Below are 24,634 nucleotides of genomic sequence, written 5' to 3'. Positions count from 1 at the left end.
AAAAAAGAGCTGAAAGCAAGGGACCGAGAAAAAAACCTTAGTTAAGAGGAAGGGTATGAAAGTACTCAATAAAAGGTCCCCAGACCTTATAGAACTTTAAATCCGAATTAAGGACTGAATAATGAAATTTTTCAAGGTCTAAGCAGGCCATAATATCGTTAAGCCATTGAGCATGTGTGGGCGGGGCAACATCTCTCCATCTAAGGAGGATTAAACATCTAGCCAGGAGAGAGGCAAAAGATAATATTCAACACTTAGTCGAACTCAGACGTAAATCTGTCTCACCCCAGAAACCAAACAAAGCAATTAAAGGGTTAGGTTCTAGGTGGTGATTCAGAATATACGATAACGTTATGAAGACATCTTTCCAAAATTTCTCCAAGCTAGGACAAAACCAGTACATATGAATGAGAGAGGCCTCGCCCCTTTTGCATTTATCACAAAGCGGACTGATGTTAGGGTAAAATCGAGATAATTTAGATTTAGACATATGGGCTCTATGAACAATCTTAAACTGTAAAAGGCAATGGCGAGCACAAAGAGAGGTTGAATTAACCGATTTGAGAATCGAGTCCGAAGTCTCATCGGATAAAGAGGTATTTAAATCATGCTCCCATGCCATTTTAATTCTATCCACAGGGGCACGTCGTAGGGCTGCTAATTTATCACAAATAAATGATATTAAACCTTTACCTAGTAGATTAATAGAAAGAAATAAGTCCATAACATTTTTCTCAGGCATTTCAGGGAAGTTAGGGATTAAAGGAGTAATAAAGTGTCTAATTTGGAGATATCTAAAAAAATGAGCATTAGGCAGATTGAACTTAGCAGAGAGCTGTTGAAAAGAGGTGAAGCAATTATCAATAAAAAGATCTTCAAAATGTCTAATGCCCTTCCTACACCAATCATGGAAGGCTGAGTCATACGTAGTAGGTAAAAAAAAAGGTGATTATGTAAGATAGGGTTAGAAAAGGAAAAACTATGGAAACCATAAAATTTCCTAAACTGAGCCCATATACGCAAAGTGTGTCTGACAAGAGGATTAACTAATAATCTGGACAAACTACTAGGGAGTACAGAGCCGAGAAGTGCAGAGATAGATAATTCTTTAGTGGAGCTCAACTCCATTGCCACCCAATTAGGGCACTCGGGTTGGCCATGGAAAAAAGACCAAAAGGTAGCACAACGTATATTGGCTGCCCATTAATATAAACAAAAGCTAGGTAAAGCCATGCCACCCTCTTTTTTAGATTTTTGGAGATAAACTTTGTTAATTCTAGAGCGCTTATTCTTCCACAGATATGACAAAATAATAGAGTCTAAGGAATCAAAAAAAGATTTAGGAATAAAAATTGGGATTGATTGAAATAAATATAAAAGTTTAGGGAGAACATACATTTTAACAACATTAATACGACCTACCAAAGACATAGATAGAGGTGACCATTGTAACAGACTCTGTTTAATAGTATATGAAAGATTGGCAAAATTTTCACGAAAGAGATCTTTAAACTTCCTTGTGACTGTAATCCCAAGATAAGTAAATTGATTGTGGACTACTTTAAAAGGGAGATCACGAAATGTTAATTCTTGTGCTTCTTTATTAATTGGGAAAAGTTCGCTCTTATGTAAATTAAGTTTATATCCAGAGAACTGGCTAAACTGGTCAAGAAGTGAAAACATTGGAGGTAAGGATGTAGACAGATTTGAAAGAAAAAGTAATAAGTCATCAGCATAAAGAGAAACTTTATGCTCAACACCCCCTCTCCAAATCCCGGTCAGTTCAGGACAATTTCGAAAAGCTATCGCCAAAGGTTCTATAGCCAAATCAAAGAGAAAGGGACTTAAAGGGCATCCCTGACGGGTGCCACATTTGAGGTTAAATAACTGGGATTTCTGAGAATTAGTTAAAACAGAGGCAGTAGGACACAAATACAGCAATTTGATCCAAGAGATAAAACTTTGACCGAAGTCAAATTTTTCTAAAACTGCAAAAAGGTAGTTCCACTCTATACGATCAAATGCTTTCTCTGCATCAAGGGAAATAACACATTCAGGAATCCCAGTTGGAGGTGAATATAAAATGTTAAATAAACGCCGAATGTTAAAAAAAGGAAGACGGTTTTTAATAAAACCAGTTTGATCATCAGAAATAATAGAGGGAATAACAGTTTCTAATCTATAAGCCAAAACTTTGGCCAAGATTTTAACATCAACATTAAGCAATGAAATCGGCCTATACGAGGAACACTCTGTTGGGTCTTTACCCTTTTTTAATAAAAGAATAATAGAAGCCTCATTAAAAGAGGGTGGCAATTTGCCATAGTTAAACGAGTCAGATAATACTGAAAGTAACTGAGGGGAGAGAAGTGAAGAGAATGATTTATAAAATTCTACGGGGAACCCATCAGGTCCAGGAGATTTCCCTGAGGACAATGCAGAAATTGCAGAAGATATTTCTTCTGATGATATAGGCGCATTAAGTTTGGCTTTAAAATCAGATGAAAGCGAAGGAATATTCAGATTATTTAAAAAATGATCGATAGAGATATTGTCATTCAAAGATTCAGAGGAATAAAGTCGAGAATAGAAATTTTTAAATGCGTCATTGATTTCTAAGTGATCCGATGTAAGGTCTCCATTCTCCTTCCGGATCTTTGTAATATGTTGTTTGACTTTGAAACACCTCAGCTGATTGGCTAGAAATTTACCAGATTTGTCACCATGAATATAAAAATGACTCTTACTTTCAAGAAGTTGGCGTTCGACAGGTTGAGTGGACAGAAGATTAAATTTAGTTTGAAGTTCTACACGTTTCTTGTATAATTCAGGATTCTTAGTTTGAGCATACAGTTGATCCAATTCTTTAATCTGATTAATGAGGTCTAATCGATCTGCACAGGACTTTCTATTGAGATTTGCTGTATAGGAGATTATTTGACCCCTCAGATATGCTTTCATGGCATCCCAGACAATCTGTGATGACACTTCAGGTGATGTATTGGTGTTAAAATAAAAGGTTATCTGATCCTTGATAAATTTTAGAAAATCATCATCCGATAGTAAAGTTGAGTCAAACCGCCAGTGTTTATTCCTCTGAGGAAGGCCAGGAAAATTTAAAGACAGAGTAATTGGGGCATGGTCAGAAATCAGTATACTCTGATAATCACAAGAATAGACAAATGGAATGAGTTGATTGTCGAGTAAGAAGTAGTCAATTCTAGTAAAGGTATGGTGAACATGTGAAAAAAAAGAATAATCTCTCTCAGTAGGATGAAGGAAATGCCATATATCAGAGATACCATAATTAGAGAGAAACGATTGAATAGCTGAGGCAGATTTAGTAGGTGGTCTAGTAACAGAGGACGATCAATCCAAACTAGGATCTAACCAACAATTGAAATCACCACCCAGTATAAGAGAGTATGAGTTTAAGTCTGGTAGTGAGGAGAAAAAACGTTCAAAAAAATTAACATCATCAAAATTGGGGACAGATAGGTTTGCTAGTACAACTTTAGTATTATATAGTTTACCAGAAACAATAACAAAACGGCCATTTGTATCAGATATCTTATTATGGAGTTCAAAAGGAATATTTGAGTTAATAAGGATGGAGACCCCCCCCCCCCCCAGCTTTGGCAGCAAAGGATGAATGAAAATGCTGACCCGCCCACTTTGACAAAAGCCGGGAGTTATCAGAACAACGAATATGAGTTTCTTGAAGGAAAGCAATATCCGCTTTGAGTTGTTTAATATGTGAGAAGACCTTCCTTCTTTTAACAGGGTGATTCAATCCCTTTACATTCCAGCTCACAAATTTAAGTGTATTAACAATTATCAATTGTTAGTGTGTAGAAGGCAGCAGGCATATAAGAAGTCAAGCAGTACAATAACAGTCTGGGAGCAAAAATGTAAACATAGATTCGTAGAATCAAAACAGAAACATGTCCTGAGTAACAGAGGAAAGCAAAGGAAACAGTGAGTGGTGTTGGAACTGGAGAATCCACCCCACTCTCCCAACCCAAAACTAGACGGCTACCAAAAAAAGCAGCTAGCTCTACCAAATAAATTAACCCAAGTATGACTTCCAGTTCTGTGTCGTTAACAACAGTTCCGTATAAATACTATAGCAAATGGTAACTAGTTTATGCACTAGAAAACATAACAAATAGGAACAGCTTCAGCAGAAGTGTGAGACTTAATACAAAGAAAATCAAAAGAAAACCAAAACTAACTTAACCGCGAAAAATTATAGAAGATTAAAAGAAAAAAAAGGAGGGAGAAAAGAGGGAAATTATAGATTTGAAAAGAGTACTTATCAACCATTTACAGAAAAAAAAGCAAAACTTAAACTATGAATCAACCAACAGGGAGGCCTTCAATAAAAACTCCCAACCTCCAAAACAAGTTAAAGTCAATTGTAGATCTCTTTAGATAAAGTTATACAAGAATACAATGGATTGCACAAGTACAAACTAAACGTCCGCAGGGAAACATTAAACTCGGATTACCTATTTAGAAAAAATGCACCAAGTCCAGGGAGAGATTGTCTACAGCCCTTAGAGTCTCAATAGATAATGTCTGAATTATTCAAGTACAGTCTGAGTCAGGAAAAAAAATAGCTTTACTATGAGAGGTACTTATCCATCATTTTAGAAGGTCAGACCGGGTTCCTGAGGAGATGGGATAGCCGGAAGACTTCCAACAAATGCCTCAGCATCCTTCACTGATTTAAACCACTTATATTCTCCAGTAGTAAGCGTAATTCGCAGGTCGGCTGGGTTGCGAAGAGAGGGTCTAAAACCATGATCAAAAAGCACTTTCATTACACCTTTAAACAGTGCGCATCTTCAGAACCTGGGGGGCAAAATTCTCCACAAAACGAATGACTATTTTGAAAAGCAAAAGTACCTCTGTGGCGTGCCTCCATGATCAAACGGTTTTTCACCTGGTATTGATGAAAGCACAAAATTACCGGCCATGGGCGGGAACCCAGAGTTGCACGGGGAACATAGATCCTGTGTGCTCTTTCAAGCTCAGGTGGAGTCGGAAGAAATTCTTTCCCAAAAATCTCACAGAGAAAATCGGAAAAAAATTTCACGGGAGAACCCTGTTCGGTGGCCTCTGGCAAACCAAGAATTCGTAGATTGCAACGTCTGCTACGGTTTTCAAGATCCACCATTTTGGAAAAAAGCTTACAAATCTGCTGCTCTAGGCTGGAGCAGAGGGTTTCCAGATATTGGACACGGCGTTTTAGATCTTCAGAAGTTGAGTCGATGCAAGATAAATGTTCGGCATGTTCGTCCACTCTAGCGTTGATCCGATCCAATTTGACATCCAGCTGATTGAAAGAAGATCTAAATTCCTTTAAAATATCTTGTTGATGCTGTTCCAAAGCAGCAAGAAAAAAGAAATTTATTTTTTCCCGGTTTTAGTACTTTTGTTAGACATTATAAGATAGATGTGTTCGCAGGCAAGTAAGAGAAACCTAATAAAATACCTAACTAAGGTTTAAGAATGGAGACATATAGTGCAAAGGTAGGGAAAATGACGGAGCAAAAGTTCGGAACAGCTAAACAGTCGCCATCTTGCCGGAAGTCTGGACTCACTTTCAAGGACTCTTCATCTCATGTTCTTGATAGTTATTGCTTATTTATTTATATTTACTTTTTTTTTGTAATTACATAGTTTGATGTCTTTTACCCACTGGTTGAATGCCCAGTTGGTGTGGCCTTTCATTGATTCTATTAAGGTTGTTATTCTTATTATGGATTTATTAAGGATGTCCATAAGATAATGAATGGTTGGGTATGGTGACGTGTGTACTTTGATAGTAAATTTACTTTGAATTTTGAACAGCATCAGAAATTGTTTCTGTACTGTCACATGTACAGTGAAAATCTTGTCTTGGGCACTGGTCAGTCAGATCAGATCACAGTACATTGTGGCAGGACAAGCTAAAACAATAACAAGTGTAAAAAGTACTGAGAAAGTGCAAGATCATAACGAGGTAGGGTGTGAGGCCAAGAATCCATCTTATCATACACTTGTGTTTCTGTTTATTTTACAGGGGATTCAGTAGAGATATTAACTACAACATATCGGTGTAGTCCATCATCGGAAATGGTGGTAAACTTATCTGCATATAATCTGTCATGTGATACTCTGATGGCCTCTATTAATGTAAGTGTCCTCATCGAGACCCGTTCCTTACCATCCTGTGCTGAGAGTGATGAGAGACAGTGTTGAGTTACACTGTGTGTGAATGGTGGTGTGAATGGCTTCATGTTGTGGTAACGGGAGGGGCGATGATGATCGAAGGATGCCTGATGGGTGTATGGCCAATTTTGCCAATGATTTAAAGATTTAAACATGTTCTTATGTAAGCAAACGATTGTTATAATTCAAGCTCCCAACTCCAGGCACGTCCTGGTAAATCCTCCCTGGACTCTTCCTAATTTAATAACATCTTTCCTACAACATGGTGCTCAGATTGGGCGCACTAATCCAATTGTGGCCTCAACAGCATCTTGTATTACTTGTACGTAACTTCCCAATCCTAAATTTCAGAAAACAGGGCAGACGGACAAAGAGTTTTTCCTGGAGGGTATCATTAAGGGGAGGGCATGTTGAGATGAAAGAGATTTAAGGAGATCCAATGGGTAGGTTTTTCTTTTAATACAGGCCGTGGTTTATATTTTGGATGACGGCCAGAGGAGGTGGTAGTTTCAGATATAATTACTACATTTAAGAGGCATAAGGGGCAGTTAAATTTGAAAGTGGTCCTGATGTGAGCGAACGGGATTGACGTAGATGGGTAACATAAGCCAGCATGGCCCCTTTGTGCTCTGTACTGGACCCTGCTAGACCTGGGAAGGAAAGGGGATTTTGGGAGGGGGGGTGGTGACAGGGCAAGTGAGCAGAGCTTGTTTTCTTAACGACTGTTTTCTCTGTCTCCCTCTCCATCACAGAACAAACCAGTTATTGTCCAAAATAACTTTTCTCTACCAATAACTAACTTTACGCCAGACAAGAACTTCACAATCCGTGGCTGCCATACCATTGAATACATATGTGACACGAGCGTAAAATCGGTGCGTATTGTCTCCCCCCCACCTCTCCTGAGCCCCCCTTTTAATGTCAGTTACTTCCCTCCCCCAGTATCTGTTCCCATTCCCCACCCTCACTGTCCCACACCCTTCGCATGGCTTCCCTCGCATGAACCCCTTATCGACCTCGTTCCTTGATGACCAGTTGTGTGGTGAGTTTATCAACCCTCGTATCTCTTTTCTTACAGGGTAACGTGGAGAAACATATAATAATAAATGGTGAGTCTCATCTTCCAGTGTAGTAGTCACCTTAGACCTGAACTCCCTCAATGCCCCACTCCCCAACTCTGCCTATTACCCTTCCTTTGCTAGTGCTCCTTTGTTTCCCCACTCAAAGTCCCGTCCCCTCGCACTCTTCTCATCCGCTTTCCATTGATGCCTTCGCCTACTCCTCCTCACTCTATACCCTCTCCGTTCTCCACATTCCCCCTACACCCTCGCTCTTCACCACACCCTCACCCACTTTCACCTGGTCACTTCCCTCATCCCTCACTCTCCTCTCCCCCTCCTTGCCCCCATCAATTCTCCTTCCTGAAATCTTCCTCACCCTCTCTCTCTCTCTCCCCATGCCCTAAAAAAATAATACATGAAATAGGGGCAGGAGTAGCTATCTGGTCCATCAAGCCTGCTCAGCCGTTCAATGAGATCGTGGCTGATCTCTTCCCTCCCTCTCTCTAACCTCTCTCTCCCACTCTCTATTCCTTTCTCCTACCTCTTACCCCACACACTCCCACCTCCCTCTCTCTACCTACCCCTCTCTCTCACCCTCTACCTCCTCTCTCCCCGCTCTCACCATTTCTCCCGCCTTCCTCCCCCTCTTTCTCACCCCATTTCTCACACCCTCCTTTCTCAGCCCCCTCTCCCCACTCTATCTGCCTCCACCATCTCTCCCACCATTCTCTCACCCTCTCTACCTCTCACGATCTCCATCCCTCTCTCCTGCCTCTTACCGCACACACCTCTCTCTCTCCCACCACCCATCGCCCTACTCTCTCACCTCAGCCTCTCTCCCCACCCCCCCACCCACTCTCAGGTCTCTCTCCCTCCTCTCCCCACCCTGCACCTTCTCTGTCCCCACCTTCTCTGTTCACCTGACTCTCTCCAACCCCACTCTCTCCTCCTCTCCCCCTTTCCCCTTCTCTCCCCACCCTCTCTCTCCCACTTCATCCCTCTCTTGCCTCTTACCCCATACTCTTCCCAGTCGCACACTCTTCCCACCCCTCCCTCTCCCCTATGCTCTCCTTCCCTCTCTCCATCCCTCTGTCCCCCCTAACTCCCCCTCTCTCAACCCTCTCTATCTCCTTCTCTCTCTCCCCTCCCCATCTTTCTTCCCTCCCCATCTCTCTCCTCACCCTATCTCTGTCCCCACCCTCAATCTCACACCCTCTCCCCTAGCTCCCTCTCAACTCTTTGCCTCCCCATCTCACTCCCCCCTCTCCACCCCCACTCCCCGCTCTCCCCCTCAATTTCTCCCTGTCTCTCTCCCACCCGTCTCTCCCCACCCTCACTCTCTCCACACCATCTCTCCCCACACTCTCTCACCTCTGTCTATCCACCACCATTCTCGCTTTCTATCTCTCTCTCCAGTCTCTGCCCCCACCCTCTGTCCTGCCACCCTCTCTCTCCCCAGCCTCTCTCTCCACCCCCACTCTCCCTCTCTCTGCCTCCACCCTCTCTCCCTCTCCACATCCTCTCTACCTCCCACTCTCTATCCTTTCCCCCTCCCCTTTCCCCCTCTCTTCACACCCCCCTCTCACCCCTTCCCCCTCTTTCCCCTTCTCCCCAATCTCTCCCCTCTCCCTGCCCCACTCCCTCTCCCCATCTCTCCCCTCCCCTTTCTTTGTCTCCCCACGCTCTTTCATCCCACCCTCTCTCTCTGCACCCTTTCTCTCCCCACACGCTCTCTCACCCCACTCTCTCCATCAACTGTCTCCCCCCCACCCCCTGATTCTGACCCCACGCTCTCTCCTGCCACCCTCTTTCCCCACCCTCTCTCCCCTCATTGCTCCCTCCTCTCTCTCACACCCCCCTCACTCCCCTCATTGCTCCCTCCTCTCTCTCACACCTCCCTCACTCCCCCAAACCCCTTCTCTCTCGCCCCTTCTGTCTCCCCATCTATCTCTTTCCTCATCTCTCTCCCCTACTCTCTATCCCCACACCCAACTCTCTCTCCAACCCTCAATCTCCACCTCCCTCTTCCCCTTCTCTCTCCCCTCTGTCGCCATTACCTTTCAGGTGGTTCTGTCCCTTCCTGTCGCTTGCCTCTGTCGGGTAAGCCAGGCCATCTACTGTTGCCCGGTGGGGGGACTCGGTCCCTTTCCTACCCCTCTCCTCAGATGGGTTGTGCCCTGCACCTGCCCAGGCCTCCATGTCTCCGCCTGGGAGGCGGCCCTGCCCGGGATCCACGCGGCCCGCCCTGAGGACTCCTACCCTTTCCTCCCCTCGTTTCTGATGGGTTGTGCCCCGCACCTACCCAGGTGTCTGCGCCTTGCCTAGGACTCTCTGCTTCTGCCTGGGAGGCGGCCCTGCCCGGGATCCACGCGGCCTGCCCTGAGGACTCCGACCCTTTCCTCCCATTGCTCCCTATGGGTTGTGCCCGCACCTGCCCAGGGTTCCACGTCTTGCCCGGGCCTCCGTGTTCCTGCCTGGCAGGCGGCCCTGCCCAGGAGTTATGCGCCCGCCCCAGGGGGCTCTTCTGCCCCGCCTGAACTCTGGGATTCTCCTGCCCTGCCTTACTCTGGAATCCTGCTCTGCCTGCCTGCTCCGCCTGCCTCGCCGGAACTCTGGGATCCAATCCCACCTGCATTACCCCTTTCATGCCATGGCATCCCCATCCTGTCCTCCCCCTAGTACTTCAGTGCCTGCGTCCTGCACCTGGGTACATTCCCATCCCCATTCCTGACAACGTCTCTCTCCCCCCACCCCTTCCTCCCCATCTCTCTCTCCCAGTCTCCCTCTCCACACTCTCCAACATCCAGCTCTCCCTCTACCTCTCTCTCTCACACCCTCTCTTGTCCCCTCTCTCCCCCCACTCTCCACTCCTCATACTCCCTATCCCCACCCTCTTTTCACTCTCTCTTCCTCCACTTTCTCCCACCTCACTGTCCTCCCTCCTCACCTTCTCTCCCCCACTCTGTCTCTATACCTACCTGTCCCCATCTCTCTCTCGCTCTCCCCTTTTCTTTCTCCCCACCACCTCTCTCTCTGCACGCTCTCTCTGTTCCCACCGTTCCTCTCTACCCACCCTCTCTCGTCCCTATCTCTCGCTTCCCTACCTCTCTCTCCCCACACGCTCCCCCCTCTCTCACTCACCCCTACCTTTCCACCCCTAAACTCCCTTAACCACACCCCCTCGAGAAAGTAGCAGGCACATTGCTTCTTCAGGCCAGAGACGAGGTGGGTGGCCTGGTCTTTGGGGACATTGAGGGTTGTGGAAATGTCTCATTGAGGGATGGTCAGACTGACGATGGAGGAGGGCCCCGGGACGGCCAAGAGACCTCACTGACAATCAGATCTCTGCTTCTCTCCACAGGGATAGAAAATCATATGAACAATACTGACGAGGGGATAAAGGACTCTGGAGGTCATCTTACAGACGGTGAGACTGCATTTGGATTATGGTGTGTAGTTCTGGGTATCCACACACAGGAGGGTTTTCAATAAGCTGGAGAGGGGGTTGTGTGGCAGAAATGATGTTGCTGGAACTGTGAGGAATTGAGATACAAGGGAAGACTCGATAGGACTGAGGCTGAGCAGTGATCTTGTCGATGTTTATAGCATTGACGGGCATCGATGAAGTGATTGGTTACAGTCTTTTCCCCAGGACGGCGAGTCTGAACCTAGAGGGAATAGGTTTAAGGCAAGAGGAGAAAAGTTCCCAAGTCAAGTGCAGTTCATTTCCCTGAGCACAAGAATAGTGAGATACTGGAATAATGAAAGAGAAAATTTACAACGATATTGCCAGGTCTGGGGGACCTGAGATCCATGGGAAGACTGAACAGGTTACAGCTTTATTCCCCGGAATGTAGAAGATTGAGAGGAGATTTGATAGAGGTATATGAAATTACAGATAGGGTAAATGCCAGCATGCTTTTTCCACTGACATTTGTGGACTGCAGCCAGAGGTCATGGGTTAAGGGTGAAAGGTGAAAAGTTTAAGGGGAACTTGAGGGGAAACCTCTTCACTCGGAGGGTCGTGAGCGTGTGGAAAGAGCTGCCTGCACAAGTGGTGCATGCAAGCTCGATTTCAACATTTAAGAGAAGTTTGAATAGGTACATGGATGGGGGGAGGAGGGTTTGGAGGGCTATGGTCCCGGTGCAGGTTGATGGGGGTAGGCAGTTTAAATACTCAGCATGGACTAGATGGGCCGAAGGGCCTGTTTCTGTGCTGTGCTTCTCTATGACGATTATAGTAGCAACACAAACACTTTGTGTATAATTCTTGGATGAAGTACAAGCAGGGTGGACAAAGGAGAGGCAGTGGCTGTCATTTACTTGGATCTTCAGAAGGCATTTGATAAGGTGCCACACATGAAGCTGTTTAACAAGATAAAATCCTGTGGTAGTACGGGAAAGATACTGGCATGGGAATAGCCAACAGGCAGGAAGGAGGCAGTGATTGGGAATAAATGGGCCTTTTCTGGTTGTCTACCAGTGACTAGTGGTGTTCCTCAGGGGTCAGTATTGGGACCGTTACTCTTCACATTGTTTGTCAGTTATTTGGATAATGGAATTGATGGCTTTGTGAAAAAGTTTACGGATGATATGATGAGGGGAGGAGTAGGTAGTGCTGAGGAAGTGGTGGACAGAGGGGAACAGGTGAGTGTTATTTTACCTGGATTTCCATAAGGCTTTCGATGAGGTGCCACATAAAAGACTTAACCGTAAGATAAGGATGCATACAGGTGAGGGTGAGGTATTAGCATGGATAGAGGATTGGTGACTAATAGAAAGCTGAGAGTTGGGATACATGGGCGTTACTCTGGTTGGCAATCAGTGGTGAGCAGTGTGCCACAGTGTTCGGTTCTGGGCCTGCAATTGTTCATGATATATGTTCACTAACGATCTGGAAGAGGGGACTGAGTGTAGTGTATCTAAGTTTGCTGATGATACTAAATTGAGTGGAAAAGCAAATTGTGTAGAAGATATGGAGAGTCTGCAGAGAAATATAGAGAGGTTAAGGGAGTGAGCAAGGAGATGACAGATGGAGTACAATGTTGGTAAATGAGAGGTCATCCACTTTGGGAGGAAAAATGAAAGAGTGGATTATTATTTAAATGGTAAAAAATTGCAGCATGCTGCCATGCAGAGGGATTTGGCAGTGCTTGTGCACGAATCACAAAAGGTTGGTGTTCAGGTGCAGCAGGCTCTCAAGAAGGCAAATGGAATGTTGTCTTCATTGCTTGAGGAATTGAATTTAAGAGCAGGGATGTGGGGGGAAGCGAGGCAGGCCGTGTCTGCAAACAACCAGGTTGTGTCCACCGCTGAAAAGTTGAGCTTTAACCTCCCGAAGCAGCGGGTCTGGCATGTTTGGGGACATTGAGGGTTATGGGACTGTCCCACTGAGGGATAGTCGGAGTGCCTTTGGAAGAGGGCTCCGGGACAGTGGAGAATAATCACTGCCGATCGTATCTCTGCTTCTCTCCCCAGGGATAGAAAATCACAAAAGCAATACCAACAAGGGCAAAAAGTCATCAAGAAATCGCTTTACACTTGGTGAGACTGTACTTGGATTATTGTTTGTAGTTCTGGTTTACAAGTGTAAGTCCCTCTATACACTCCTCCCACCCCCTCCTTCCATCATCCCTCTAACCCTCCCCGTCTGTCGTTCCACTCTCCACCCACCCACTGTCATTCTTTCTCCACCACTCCCCAGCCATTCCTCTCCCTCCCACCTGTTTGCATTTCCCACCCCCCACCCACACCACCATCCGTCTCTTCCCCCACTCCTCCATCTATTCACCATTCTCACCTCTGCCACCTCCCTCCCTCTGTTCTGTTAAAGAGTTTACTGCCGCTGATAGATTTTGATTTTGTTCCCTGCAGGAATTCCTTTGGGATTCGTGATCTTTATCGTGCTGGTCTTGATGACTGTTGCCAACAGGTAAATCTCATCCCCTCTCCTACTCGGTCATGCTCCCCTCGTCAACCCCCCCTCCCCCATCTGCACCTTGGATGTTCTGCACCTGACTATGTCCTCTCTCTCCACGCAGAGAAAAGATCAAACACTGGTTTCGAAGTTGCTGCCAACAGAAGGAATTCTCTCGATCACAGAGACTCTCTGATCTCCCGGAGGTTGTTTAGCCACTAACGGCGAGACATCTTGTTCCAGGTAGGGAAGACTGAGTAACCAGACTAATCCCTCTGCTGCTGCCCACCCACCCAGCTCCCAGCTTAGGCATCTTTCCCCACCTCCCACTGTCACTCTAACCCTCACCCCTGTCCCTCATCCCCATCCCCCTGTCCCTCTCCCACTCAGTCCCCACCCCACCATCTTTATGTGGCTCCTGTATCTAATAAAGAGGCTACTGAGGGCATATCCGTAGTCTTCTGCTGCTGTAGCCCATCCACTTCAAAGTTCTTCTGCACAGCACCATATAAGCTACTGTCACCTTCCTGTCAGTTTGAACCGGTCTGGCCATTCTCCTCTGACCTCTCTCGTTAACAAAGTGTTTTCACCCACAGAACTGCCACTCACTGGATATTTTATTTTTTCTACACCATTCTCTGTAAACTTTTAGAGACTGTTGTGCGTGAAAATCCCAGGAGAACAGCAGTTCCTGAGTTACTCAAACCATGCCGTTTGGCTCCAGTGGTGAAATTCACTTAGATCACATTTCCTCCCCCATTCTGATGCTTGGTCTGAACAACAACTGAATGTCTGCACGCTTTTATGCATTGAGTTGCTGCCACAGGATTGGCAGATTGGAAGTTTGCGTTGACAAGCAGGTGTACAGGTGTAGTTAATAAAGCGGCCACTGACTGTAAGTAATCAGTCAATCGGCAGATCAATTTATTATTGTCAATGTAGGATCTGGTGATTTTTTTTTGGAGTCCCACAATGTGAAAATGCATTGTTTTACGATCGTTTATTTTAAAGTTCAGACAAAGGAACAGATACAGAGCATGTGAACTAAAGAGCAGACTGAGGCCAAGACGAAGATGGAGAAAATGCAGAGGCTGGCACTGTTTACTTAAGCTAAGGCATCTAAGAAGGGGGTTGCCCACCTGATGACCCCTGGGAAGCATCTGCCACCCACCAAGCCCCACCTCAAGATCTCTATGCTATGACCTGAGTTAACAGGTGTTTATCATAGGATTGAAACATCTAGTCCTATGAGCTCAAAGTCATTCCTGACAAAGTAAAAAGCCAATTAAGGCATGTGCTAATACTTAGCCAGTGGAAAACGAAAAGGAATGTAGCTGCTATATTGCTTTTGGCCCAGTAGGTGGAGAAAAACATCAGATTTTGTGAAAAGTTTTGCATCTTCCTCTTTTGGAAGAGGACAGCGAGGCTTTGAGAAGAAGTGCGGCGGCGGCCATTTTCAAATTGCTTCTCAGATCGGAGTTCTGAGAGGCGGGACTGCGCAGGTGCGTGAAGGAGGCCTGGGAAGGAGGGAAGATATAAAAAGAACGCAGCCTTAAGCAGCGGGCAGCTTTGTTTGCGGGCAGCGGAGTGAGCTGGGAGCAGAGTGTAGGGCTTGAGCTCAGAGGGCTTAGGTGGAAGAGGGCACAGTAGGCTTATCTTTTAGTTCTCCTTGTTATTTTCAGTTATTCGGGAAGTATGAGTGTGAGGGCAGCTTGTTGTTCTCGGTGTCGGATGTGGGAGGTCCTGGAGTCTCTGAGCCTCCCAGACGTCCACATCTGCGCCAGGTGTGTCGAACTGCAGCTCCTGAGGGACCGAGTTAGGGAACTGGAGCTGCAGCTCGATGACCTTCGCCTGGTCAGGGAGAGTGAGGAGGTGATAGAGAGGAGTTACAGGCAGGTGGTCACTCCGGGGCCTCGGGAGGCAGATAGGTGGGTCACAGTCAGGAAGGGGAAGGGGCAGGTACTAGAGAGTACCCCAGTGACTGTACCCCTTGACAATAAGTACTCATGTTTGAGTACTGTTGGGGGGGACAGCCTACCTGGAGGAAGTGACAGTGGCCGGGCCTCCGGCACAGAGGACGGCCCTGTAGCTCAGAAGGGTAGGGATAGAAGAAAGAGGACCATAGTAAAAGGGGACTCGATAGTCAGGGGTTCAGACAGGCGGTTCTGTGGAAGTGATCGGGAGTCCCAGATGGTAGTTTGCCTCCCTGGTGCCAGGGTCCGGGACGTTTCTGATCACGTCCAAGATATCCTGAAGTGGGAGGGTGAGGAGCCAGAGGTCGTGGTACATGTAGGTACCAATGACATAGGTAGGAAAGGGGAAGAGGTCCTGAAACGAGAGTATAGGGAGTTAGGAAGGCAGTTAAGAAGAAGGACCACAAAGGTAGTAATCTCGGGATTACTGCCTGTGCCACGCGACAGTGAGAGTAGGAATGGAATAAGGTGGAGGATGAATGCGTGGTTGAGGGATTGGAGCAGGGGGCAGGGATTCAAGTTTCTGGATCATTGGGACCTCTTCTGGGGCAGGCGTGACCTGTTCAAGAAGGACGGGTTACACTTGAATCCTGGGGGGACCAATATCCTAGCGGGGAAGTTTGCTAGGGCTACAGGACAGACTTTAGACTAGTAAGATGGGGGGGCGGAAATCAATTTGAGGAAACTATGGGAGAGGAGGTTAGTTCACCAGTAGAGCAAGTAAGTAGACAGTGTGTGAGGGAGGAAAGGCAGGTGATGGAGAAGGGATGCGCTCAGCCCGAAGTTGTAGGGGAGAAGAAAGAAAAGGATAATAAATTTGAATGCATTGCTAGGGATGAAAAGAGAGGAGGAGGTGGAGAGTATCTTAAATGTATCTATTTTAATGCTAGGAGCATTGTAAGAAAGGTGGATGAGCTTAAAGTGTGGATTGATACCTGGAATTATGATGTTGTAGCTATTAGTGAAACATGGTTGCAGGAAGGGTGTGATTGGCAACTAAATATTCCTGGATTTAGTTGCTTCAGGTGTGATAGTGTAGGAGGGGCCAGAGGAGGAGGTGTTGCATTGCTTGTCCGAGAAAATCTTATGGCGGTGCTTTGGAAGGATAGATTAGAGAGCTCCTCTAGGGAGGCTATTTGGGTGGAATTGAGGAATGGGAAAGGTGTAGTAACACTGATAGGAGTGTATTATAGGCCACCTAATGGGGAACGTGAGTTGGAAGAGCAAATGTGTAAGGAGATAGCAGATATTTGTAGTAAACACAAGGTGGTGATTGTGGGAGATTTTAATTTTCCACACATAGATTGGGAAGCTCATTCTGTAAAAGGGCTGGATGGTTTAGAGTTTGTGAAATGTGTGCAGGATAGTTTTTTGCAACAATACATAGAAGTACCGACTAGAGATGGGGCAGTGTTGGATCTCCTGTTAGGGAATGCGATAGGTCAGCTGACAGATGTATGTGTTGGGGAGCACTTCGGGTCCAGTGATCACAATAGCATTAGCTTCAATATAATTATGGAGAAGGACAGGACTGGACCTAGAGTTGAGATTTTTGATTGGAGAAAGGCTAACTTTGAGGAGATGCGCAGGGATTTAGAGAGAGTGGATTGGGTCAAGTTGTTTTATGGGAAGGATGTAATAGAGAAATGGAGGTCATTTAAGGGTGAAATTATGAGGGTACAGAATCTTTTTGTTCCTGTTCGGTTGAAAGGAAAGGTTAAAGGTTTGAAAGCGCCATGGTTTTCAAGGGATATTAGAAACTTGGTTCGAAAAAAGAGGGATGTCTATAATAGATATAGGCAGCATGGAGTAAAGGAATTGCTCGAGGAATATAAAGAATGTAAAAGGAAACTTAAGAAAGAGATTAGAAAAGCTAAAAGAAGTTACGAGTTTGGTTTGGCAAATAAGGTGGAAGTAAATCCGAAAGGCTTCTACAGTTATATTAAAAGCAAGAGGATAGTGAGGGATAAAATTGGTCCCTTAGAGAATCAGGGTGGTCAGCTATGTGTGGAGCCGAGGGAGATGGGAGAGATTTTGAACGATTTCTTCTCTTCGGTATTCACTAAGGAGAAGGATATTGAATGGTGTAAGGTGTGGGAAACAAGTAAGGAAGTTATGGAACCTATGACAATTAAAGAGGTGGAAGTACTGGCGCTTTTAAGAAATTTAAAAGTGGATAAATCTTCGGGTCCTGACCGGATATTCCCCAGGACCTTGAGGGAAGTTTGTGTAGAGATAGCAGGAGCTCTGATGGAGATCTTTCAGATGTCATTAGAAACGGGGATTGTGCCGGAGGATTGGCGTATTGCTCATGTGGTTCCATTGTTTAAAAAGGGTTCTAGAAGTAAGCCTGGCAATTATAGACCTGTCAGTTTGACATCAGTGGTGGGTAAATTAATGGAAAGTATTCTTAGAGATAGTATTTATAATTATCTGGCTGGACAGGATCTGATTAGGAGTAGCCAGCATGGATTTGTGCATGGAAGGTCATGTTTGACAAACCTTATTGAATTTTTTGAAGTAGTTATGAGGAATGTTGACGAGGGTAAGGCAGTGGATGTAGTCTATATGGACCAGCAAGGCCTTTGACAAAGTTCCACATGGAAGGTTAGTTAAGAAGGTTCAGTCGTTAGGTATTAATGCTGGAGTAATAAAATGGATTCAACAGTGGCTAAATGGGAGATGCCAGAGAGTAGTGGTGGATAATTGTTTATCGGGATGGAGGCCGGTGACTAGCGGGGTGCCTCAGGGATCTGTTTTGGGCCCAATGTTGTTTGTAATATACATAAATGATCTGGATGATGGGGTGGTAAATTGGATTAGTAAGTATGCTGATGATACTAAGGTAGGAGGTGGTGTGGATAATGAGGTGGGTTTTCAAAGCTTGCAGGGAGATTTATGCCAGTTAGAAGAATGGGCTGAACGTTGGCAGATGGAGTTTAATGCTGAGAAGTGTGAGGTTCTACATTTTGGCAGGAATAATCCAAATAGAACATACAGGGTAAATGGTAGGGCATTGAGGAATGCAGTGGAACAGAGAGATCTAGGAATAACAGTGCATAGTTGCCTGAAGGTGGAGTCTCATGTAGATAGGGTGGTGAAGAAGGCTTTTGGAACGCTGGCCTTTATAAATCAGAGCATTGAGTACAGAAGTTGGGGTGTAATGTTAAAATTGTACAAGGCATTGGTAAGGCCAAATTTGGAATATTGTGTACAGTTCTGGTCACCGAATTATAGGAAAGATATCAATAAATTAGAGAGAGTGCAGAGACGATTTACTAGGATGTTACCTGGGTTTCAGCACTTAAGTTACAGAGAAAGGTTGAACAAGTTAGGTCTCTATTCATTGGAGCGTAGAAGGTTGAGGGGGGATTTGATCAAGGTATTTAAAATGTTGAGAGGGATAGATAGAGTTGACGTGAATAGGCTGTTTCCATTGAGAGTAGGGGAGATTCAAACGAGAGGACATGATTTGAGAGTTAGGGGGCAAAAGTTTAAGGGAAACACGAGGGGGTATTTCTTTACTCAGAGAGTGATAGCTGTGTGGAATGAGCTTCCTGTAGAAGTAGTAGAGGCCAGTTCAGTTGTGTCATTTAAGGTAAAATTGGATAGGTATATGGACAGGAAAGGAGTGGAGGGTTATGGGCTGAGTGTGGGTAGGTGGGACTAGGTGAGATTAAGAGTTCAGCACGGACTAGGAGGGCCGGAATGGCCTGTTTCCGTGCTGTGATTGTTACATATGATTATATGATTAAAAGTACAAACTAATACCTCAGCATTAAAAAAAGGATTCCAACATCAGATATACGAAATAATGGTGAAAATGTTTGTTTTGCATGCTATCCATACAGGTATATGGAGAAATTTAAGGTGGGGGTTTATATGGGAGGCAGGGTTTAAGGGTTTGCACAGCATTGTGGGCCAAAGGGCCTGTTCTCTGCTGTACTGTTCTATGTAATTTCATTACAACAGTGCAATGAGGTAGTACAAGGCAAAGGAACAACAGAAGGTATATAAAGTATTACCGTTACAGACAAAGTGTCGTGCAGGCAGGCAGTGAGGTTCAAGAGCCACGATGGAGTAGATTGTGAAGTCAGGAGTTTATCCAGGTGACTATTGAGTAATCTGATAACAGTGGGGTAGAATCCGTTCTTGAGCATGGTGGTACGTGCTTTCCGGGTTTTGTATCTTTTGCCCAATGGGAGAGGGAGAGGAGAGAATGTCAGGGTAAGTGGGCTCTTTGATTATGCTGGCTGCCTCACTAAGGTAACGGGAAGTGTTGACAGAGCCAGTGGAAGAGGGGCTGATTCCCATGATGTACTGCACTGTGAGCACAACTCTCTGTAGTGTCTGGTCACGGGCAGAGCAGTTGGCTTGACAAACCGCGATGTATCCAGACAGGGTGCTTTCTCTGGTGCTATATTTCTTTTGGAGTTTGAAGGGAGTTAGTAAGTCACCAAACACACTTGCAAATTTCTGCAGATGTACCATGTAGAGCTTTCTCGCAGGTTGCATCACTGTCTGCTCTGGAGGGGCCACTGCACAGGATTGAAAAAAGCTGCAGAAAGTTGTAAACTCTGTTAGTTCTATCATGGGCACTAGCCTCCCCAGTATCCAGGACATTTTCAAAAGGCAATGACTCAAATAAGCGGTATCCTCTGCCATCAGAGTTTTGAATGGACAATGTACTCCTGAACACTTCCTCATTTTATCCTTTTTTTGGCACTACTGGTTTCTTTTTCCGTATACTCATTGTAATTGCTATTTTTATTATTATGTATTGCATTCTACTGCTACAGCAAAACAACAAATTTTACGACATATGCCAGTAATATTAAATCTGATTTTAATTCTGACAATAGGTGTCAGGGTAACAATGAAGTAGATTGAGGCCCAGGACAAATACAAGGGGTTCATTCAAAAGGCATGGTAGAAGCTGTCCTCGAGCCTGGTAGATAGTTCACTTGCTATATAACTTGCTGACTCTTCATCTCAGTGTCTTGACTAATAAAGGGAAGCATAGCATATGCCTTCTGAGCCCTAACCTCTGTTGGAATTTTTTGAATACATTCTGAAAATCTGAATAGACTACATCTGCTATGTCACCTGACCCACCCTCCCCATCTTAATTTCACTAGTATATTAGACAAATGTATTGAATTCTTGCTAACTCTGCCTAACCATCAAATATTACTGTCTGCAGCTCAATCTGTCTTTCTTCCAATGAAATCTCACCATCTGACAACATTGTCCCTGACCAGCATCGTCTCTACTACCCCACTTCCCTATCACAATGTCAGCCACCTGTTTCTGTGATGGCAAACCCTTCCGCGATGGACTCGGGATGGAGTTGACGCATGTCGCAGATAGTGTGGAGGGGAAGCGTACAAAATGACAGGATCCCACATTGACATCGATGTCCCAGGCATCTGTCTCGGAGAAAATACCAGGAGCATTTCTAATATAAGATTATTTTGTTATATAAGTATCTCTGTCCAATGGAGTGGATTCCTTGGCCTTTGTATTTTGTATGTTGTATTTATCAGATATGTTATTCCAGAATATTCTACTGAATAGGATATTTGGGTTTAAGGATCGATATACAGTGTAATAGATCCAATATGCATTACAGTTCAAGTATTTAAATATGACACAATAGTCCTGCATAATCTGTTTCAGATATGTGGTTGGTGTGTCTTATTACCAATGGAGTGAATCTATTGGGCATTACAGCAATGCTTAAATTTGTATTGTATCAAGGAGACTACACTAATGTTGTTCCTGATACACCTATAGTTACATATGATTAATTCTCCCTTCACCAGATTCTATAAGTGAGTAGGGATATAAAGTATATGACTTAATAGATTTCTCCAGACTTATGACTTTTCTTCCATCCCCCTCCTCCACCACCACCAATAGCTAAATGCACGGCAAATCATTTTTTTTTAACTGTTGGCAATCAAGGAGCAGAGAACTTTATGAAAGGGAACATCCACCAAGACGGGGGCAGTGTCGATGCTTAAAGGGATGAGCAGGAAAGGCCGGCAGGGTTGCATCACTCCAGACTCTTGGGGGTTAGTTTGTCAGCGTTGCGGTGCGTATCTCACGTGGAGTGAGAGAAGGGAGAGTTCTCTTCTGTTTCCAGCTCAGGGAAGACTTGAATATCCTGTATACATGATTGTTCGGTCAACATCAGACACAGACTTATACAGTTTGATACAATACATAGACTCCATTATTCCAAAGAAAAGTTGCACAGCTTCTATCTCGATGTTTCACCAATTTGTAGTAGATGTAAATCTGAGAACAGTAACTTGTCACATTCATTCTGGTCATGTTGTAAGCTTTATGCATACTGGAGAAGTACTGTTCACTGTTTTGCTGAGGCTTATGGGATGCTATAGAAATGTGGTTCTATGCAAATGTACGATCTATGGCTGAGAAAACCGGCAAACACTTTACATTTGGAGAGACTCAGACTATGCAATGAGGACAGAGGGGACATCTTTGAAAGGATATGTGTCCCTGTATTGGACTTTCTTACGGGGTGAGACTCAGGTCTATTTGGCATGGTGCCCCTCTGCTGTGTATGTTTACTTTTGCCTTTATGTTATTCTCCCTTTTGCTGCTCAATATTTAATTTGATTTTGTTATGGTCGTGGTTTTTGGGGATGAGCTGTATTTTGGTTGTTGTTTGTTTCTGGGGAAAAAAGAATAAAAAACTTTAAAAAAATAAAAAAACATCTTTTAGGTCATTTATTAATTAATATTGTCATGATGTTTATGCAGCAAGCTCAAGGTGTTCTGAATCAAGGCAACTTGCTTCCCATTGAAATAAGTGAAAGGCATCATTAATCAATTAATATCTTTGATTTGCTTTGCTATGCCTGACTTTAAGACCCAACCGGCTGAGTGAACATTGTAAGTTTCTCCTCTCTCTCTATGTGGTAACCTCAGCTGTATTGTCAAGAAGATTGAATTTTGCTTTCCATCTGTTAAGTAGTCATGCATTCCAGTAAAGGTCTTCATGTTGAAAGGAATTTGTAATACAAAATATGTTGATTAAAAAAAGACTTGCATAGCCTGAGCTCACAGGAGTCTTGGGGAACGAGAGGGGCGCTTGTCCCTGGGTGGTGGGAGCCTCTTTGTTTTTTATCCACCCTGCCACCCCCTCCCCTTTAAGGACAACCCTTCAGGCAGAGTGTTTACCCGCTGGCTACCCCTAAACTGATCCCTGCCTCCGCCATGCCCTCTCTGCATGTGTGTGAGTGTGAGAGTCGGAAACTCTACCCATCCTCCCTGTGGGTCTTCTCCTCTGATTGCCTCCCACCACCCCAGAAACTGTGCTGAGCCTGTGGGCCAATGAGATGCTGTAGGTGCCCGCCCCATCTCTGGGCTGTGGCTGAGGGGGTAGAATCTGTAGGTAGGCAGTTGATTGACGTGAAGAACCGGAATGAGGAGCTGTGTAAAGGGGTTGGAATGGACTTGATGGGATGAATGGACTGTTCCTGTGCTGTCCCTCCCCAGTAAAGAACAGAAATTACCGGTAAGTAGGATTGGTGTAAATGGGTGGTTGGGGTCAGGCTGGACGTGATGTGGCTTCACATTCAGAGATGTCACAAACCTCTGGAGACACAGAAGGTTCCCATGGTTATAGGTGACCTGACCCACGGTTCGTCTGCCTTATCCCAAATTCTCATCTATATTTTAAAAGTGCATTTAAAATATAATAATAATTAATATTAATTAAGTGTCACGGTATGATTAATGTATGGATATGGTACATGTTCCATTCTGGCCAGTGTCAGGAGTATGATGAAATTAACTTGCACAGGCAGCTGGTGTAAGTGGATATTTCTAATGTGAGGAGAATTTGGTTCAGAGACAGCACCCGGGAAGGGAACCCATTCAACACCTGGGGAAGGCCTCTGAGCCCGTCCACTGGTATTAACTGTGGTGGTGTGAAGACCAAACCTATCCACCCATCTTGGGGCCAATCCCTCAGATCGTAGATAATGTTTGGACTGCATATACAAGTTATTAATTTTTATTTTGAGGTACAGCACAGTCACAGGCCCTTCCAGCCCAACTTGCGAAATGTTCTGATTTTAAGCTGGAAGGGAGACAATGTTTGTTATGGACAGTTCTTCAAAATTTTATTGTACTTTATTTTCTTGTGGCTAATGATTGTACACACTTAAATATTAAATTTTCTTTGATTAAGCTTGCGTCACCTGATCGTATCTGTGTGACTTATGAACCTACTAAGCGGTATGTATTACTATGATAGAATTCATCCTGCTGTTTGAAAGCACAGGGTAAATACATCCCAATGAAGAATAAGTACTCTAAAGGCAAGGTGACACAATCGTGGCTGACAAGGGAAGTCAAAGCCAACATACAAGCAAAAGAGGGCATATAATCAAACAAAAATGATGGGAAGTCAGATGATTGGGAAGCTTTTAAAACCCAAAAGAAGGCAACTAAAAAGCCACAAGGAGGGAAAAGATGAATTATGAAAGTGAACACACCAATAATATCAGAGGATACGTTACGTATCTAATATTTCAGTAATATTAAAATAATCAAATATTATTTTATAATTTTCTAATTTAATTATATATTAGATTATCAAAAATCTGTTTAGTCAACTGTGTTATTAATAAAAATGCTGGAGATGGGAACTACGTTTAATGGTTCTTTACTGGTAGAGTCTGAACTTGGACACACATATAAAGATCAATACGCGCCTAATAGCACATGCAACGATGTGTTACTAAAACATAAAGTAGTCCCTTATTATAATGTAGGCTATACAGTACACTCCTCCCCATTTATTTTAATAGTGTATTAACTGTGTATCCATCAAATAGACCACGCAGCCTATTTGACATGCACGCCATTGGGAGGATTTAATGGGCAATGGGAAATTATCCCCACTACAACCCCCAGCTAAAAAACCTTAAGGAACCATACATTTATCTATACTATATCTCTGGCTCTCCTAATCCTCAAATATCCATCAGGTCTCTCTTCAGCTTCCATCTCTCCAAAGCAACTCAAATCTTGCTTTCCCTCTAATGCAGGTGAACCTCTTCTGCACCCTGTCCAAAGTGCGCGCGCACGCGTGTGTGTGTGTGTGTGTGCGTGAGACACAAAGAGAGACTGGGTGTTTAAGAGAGAGAAAGAGTGAGACAGACTGTGTGAGAGAACGAGAGAGGTAACGACTGGGTGTAAATGTGTATGTGTATGGCAGAGACAGAGATGGGTAAGTGCATATGAGTGGGAGACAGATTGAGACTCTGTGTGTGTGTGAGTGAGAGAGAGAGAGAGAGAGAGAGAGAGAGAGAGGAAGATAGAGGGGGCAGAGACTGTGTGTCTCAATGTGTATGAGAGAGAGGGGGAGACAGAGACTGTATGTGTGACAGAGAGAAACAGACAGACAGTGACTGGGCGTATTA

At 44.5% G+C, this 24,634-nt stretch overlaps 1 protein-coding gene across 1 annotated transcript in view; it reads left to right on the top strand.

Moving 5' to 3' along the window:
* Positions 1–23,355, top strand: part of LOC140716087 (uncharacterized) — a 36,632-nt gene extending 13,277 nt beyond the window's left edge. Inside the window, exons 2-9 of the mRNA XM_073028787.1 lie at positions 6,071–6,183; positions 6,972–7,094; positions 7,298–7,328; positions 10,642–10,707; positions 12,759–12,824; positions 13,155–13,212; positions 13,322–13,440; positions 20,374–23,355. Coding sequence (XP_072884888.1) covers positions 6,071–6,183; positions 6,972–7,094; positions 7,298–7,328; positions 10,642–10,707; positions 12,759–12,824; positions 13,155–13,212; positions 13,322–13,412 — 548 coding nt within the window. The 3' untranslated portion in view covers positions 13,413–13,440; positions 20,374–23,355. The remainder of the gene's footprint in view (positions 1–6,070; positions 6,184–6,971; positions 7,095–7,297; positions 7,329–10,641; positions 10,708–12,758; positions 12,825–13,154; positions 13,213–13,321; positions 13,441–20,373) is intronic.
* Positions 23,356–24,634: the final 1,279 nt, after the last annotated feature.

Source organism: Hemitrygon akajei, chromosome 24 (genome assembly GCF_048418815.1).
Source record: "Hemitrygon akajei chromosome 24, sHemAka1.3, whole genome shotgun sequence".
NCBI lineage: Eukaryota > Metazoa > Chordata > Chondrichthyes > Myliobatiformes > Dasyatidae > Hemitrygon > Hemitrygon akajei.
The sequence above is the reverse complement of the archived record's forward strand: the minus strand, read 5'-3'. Positions and strand labels throughout refer to the sequence as shown.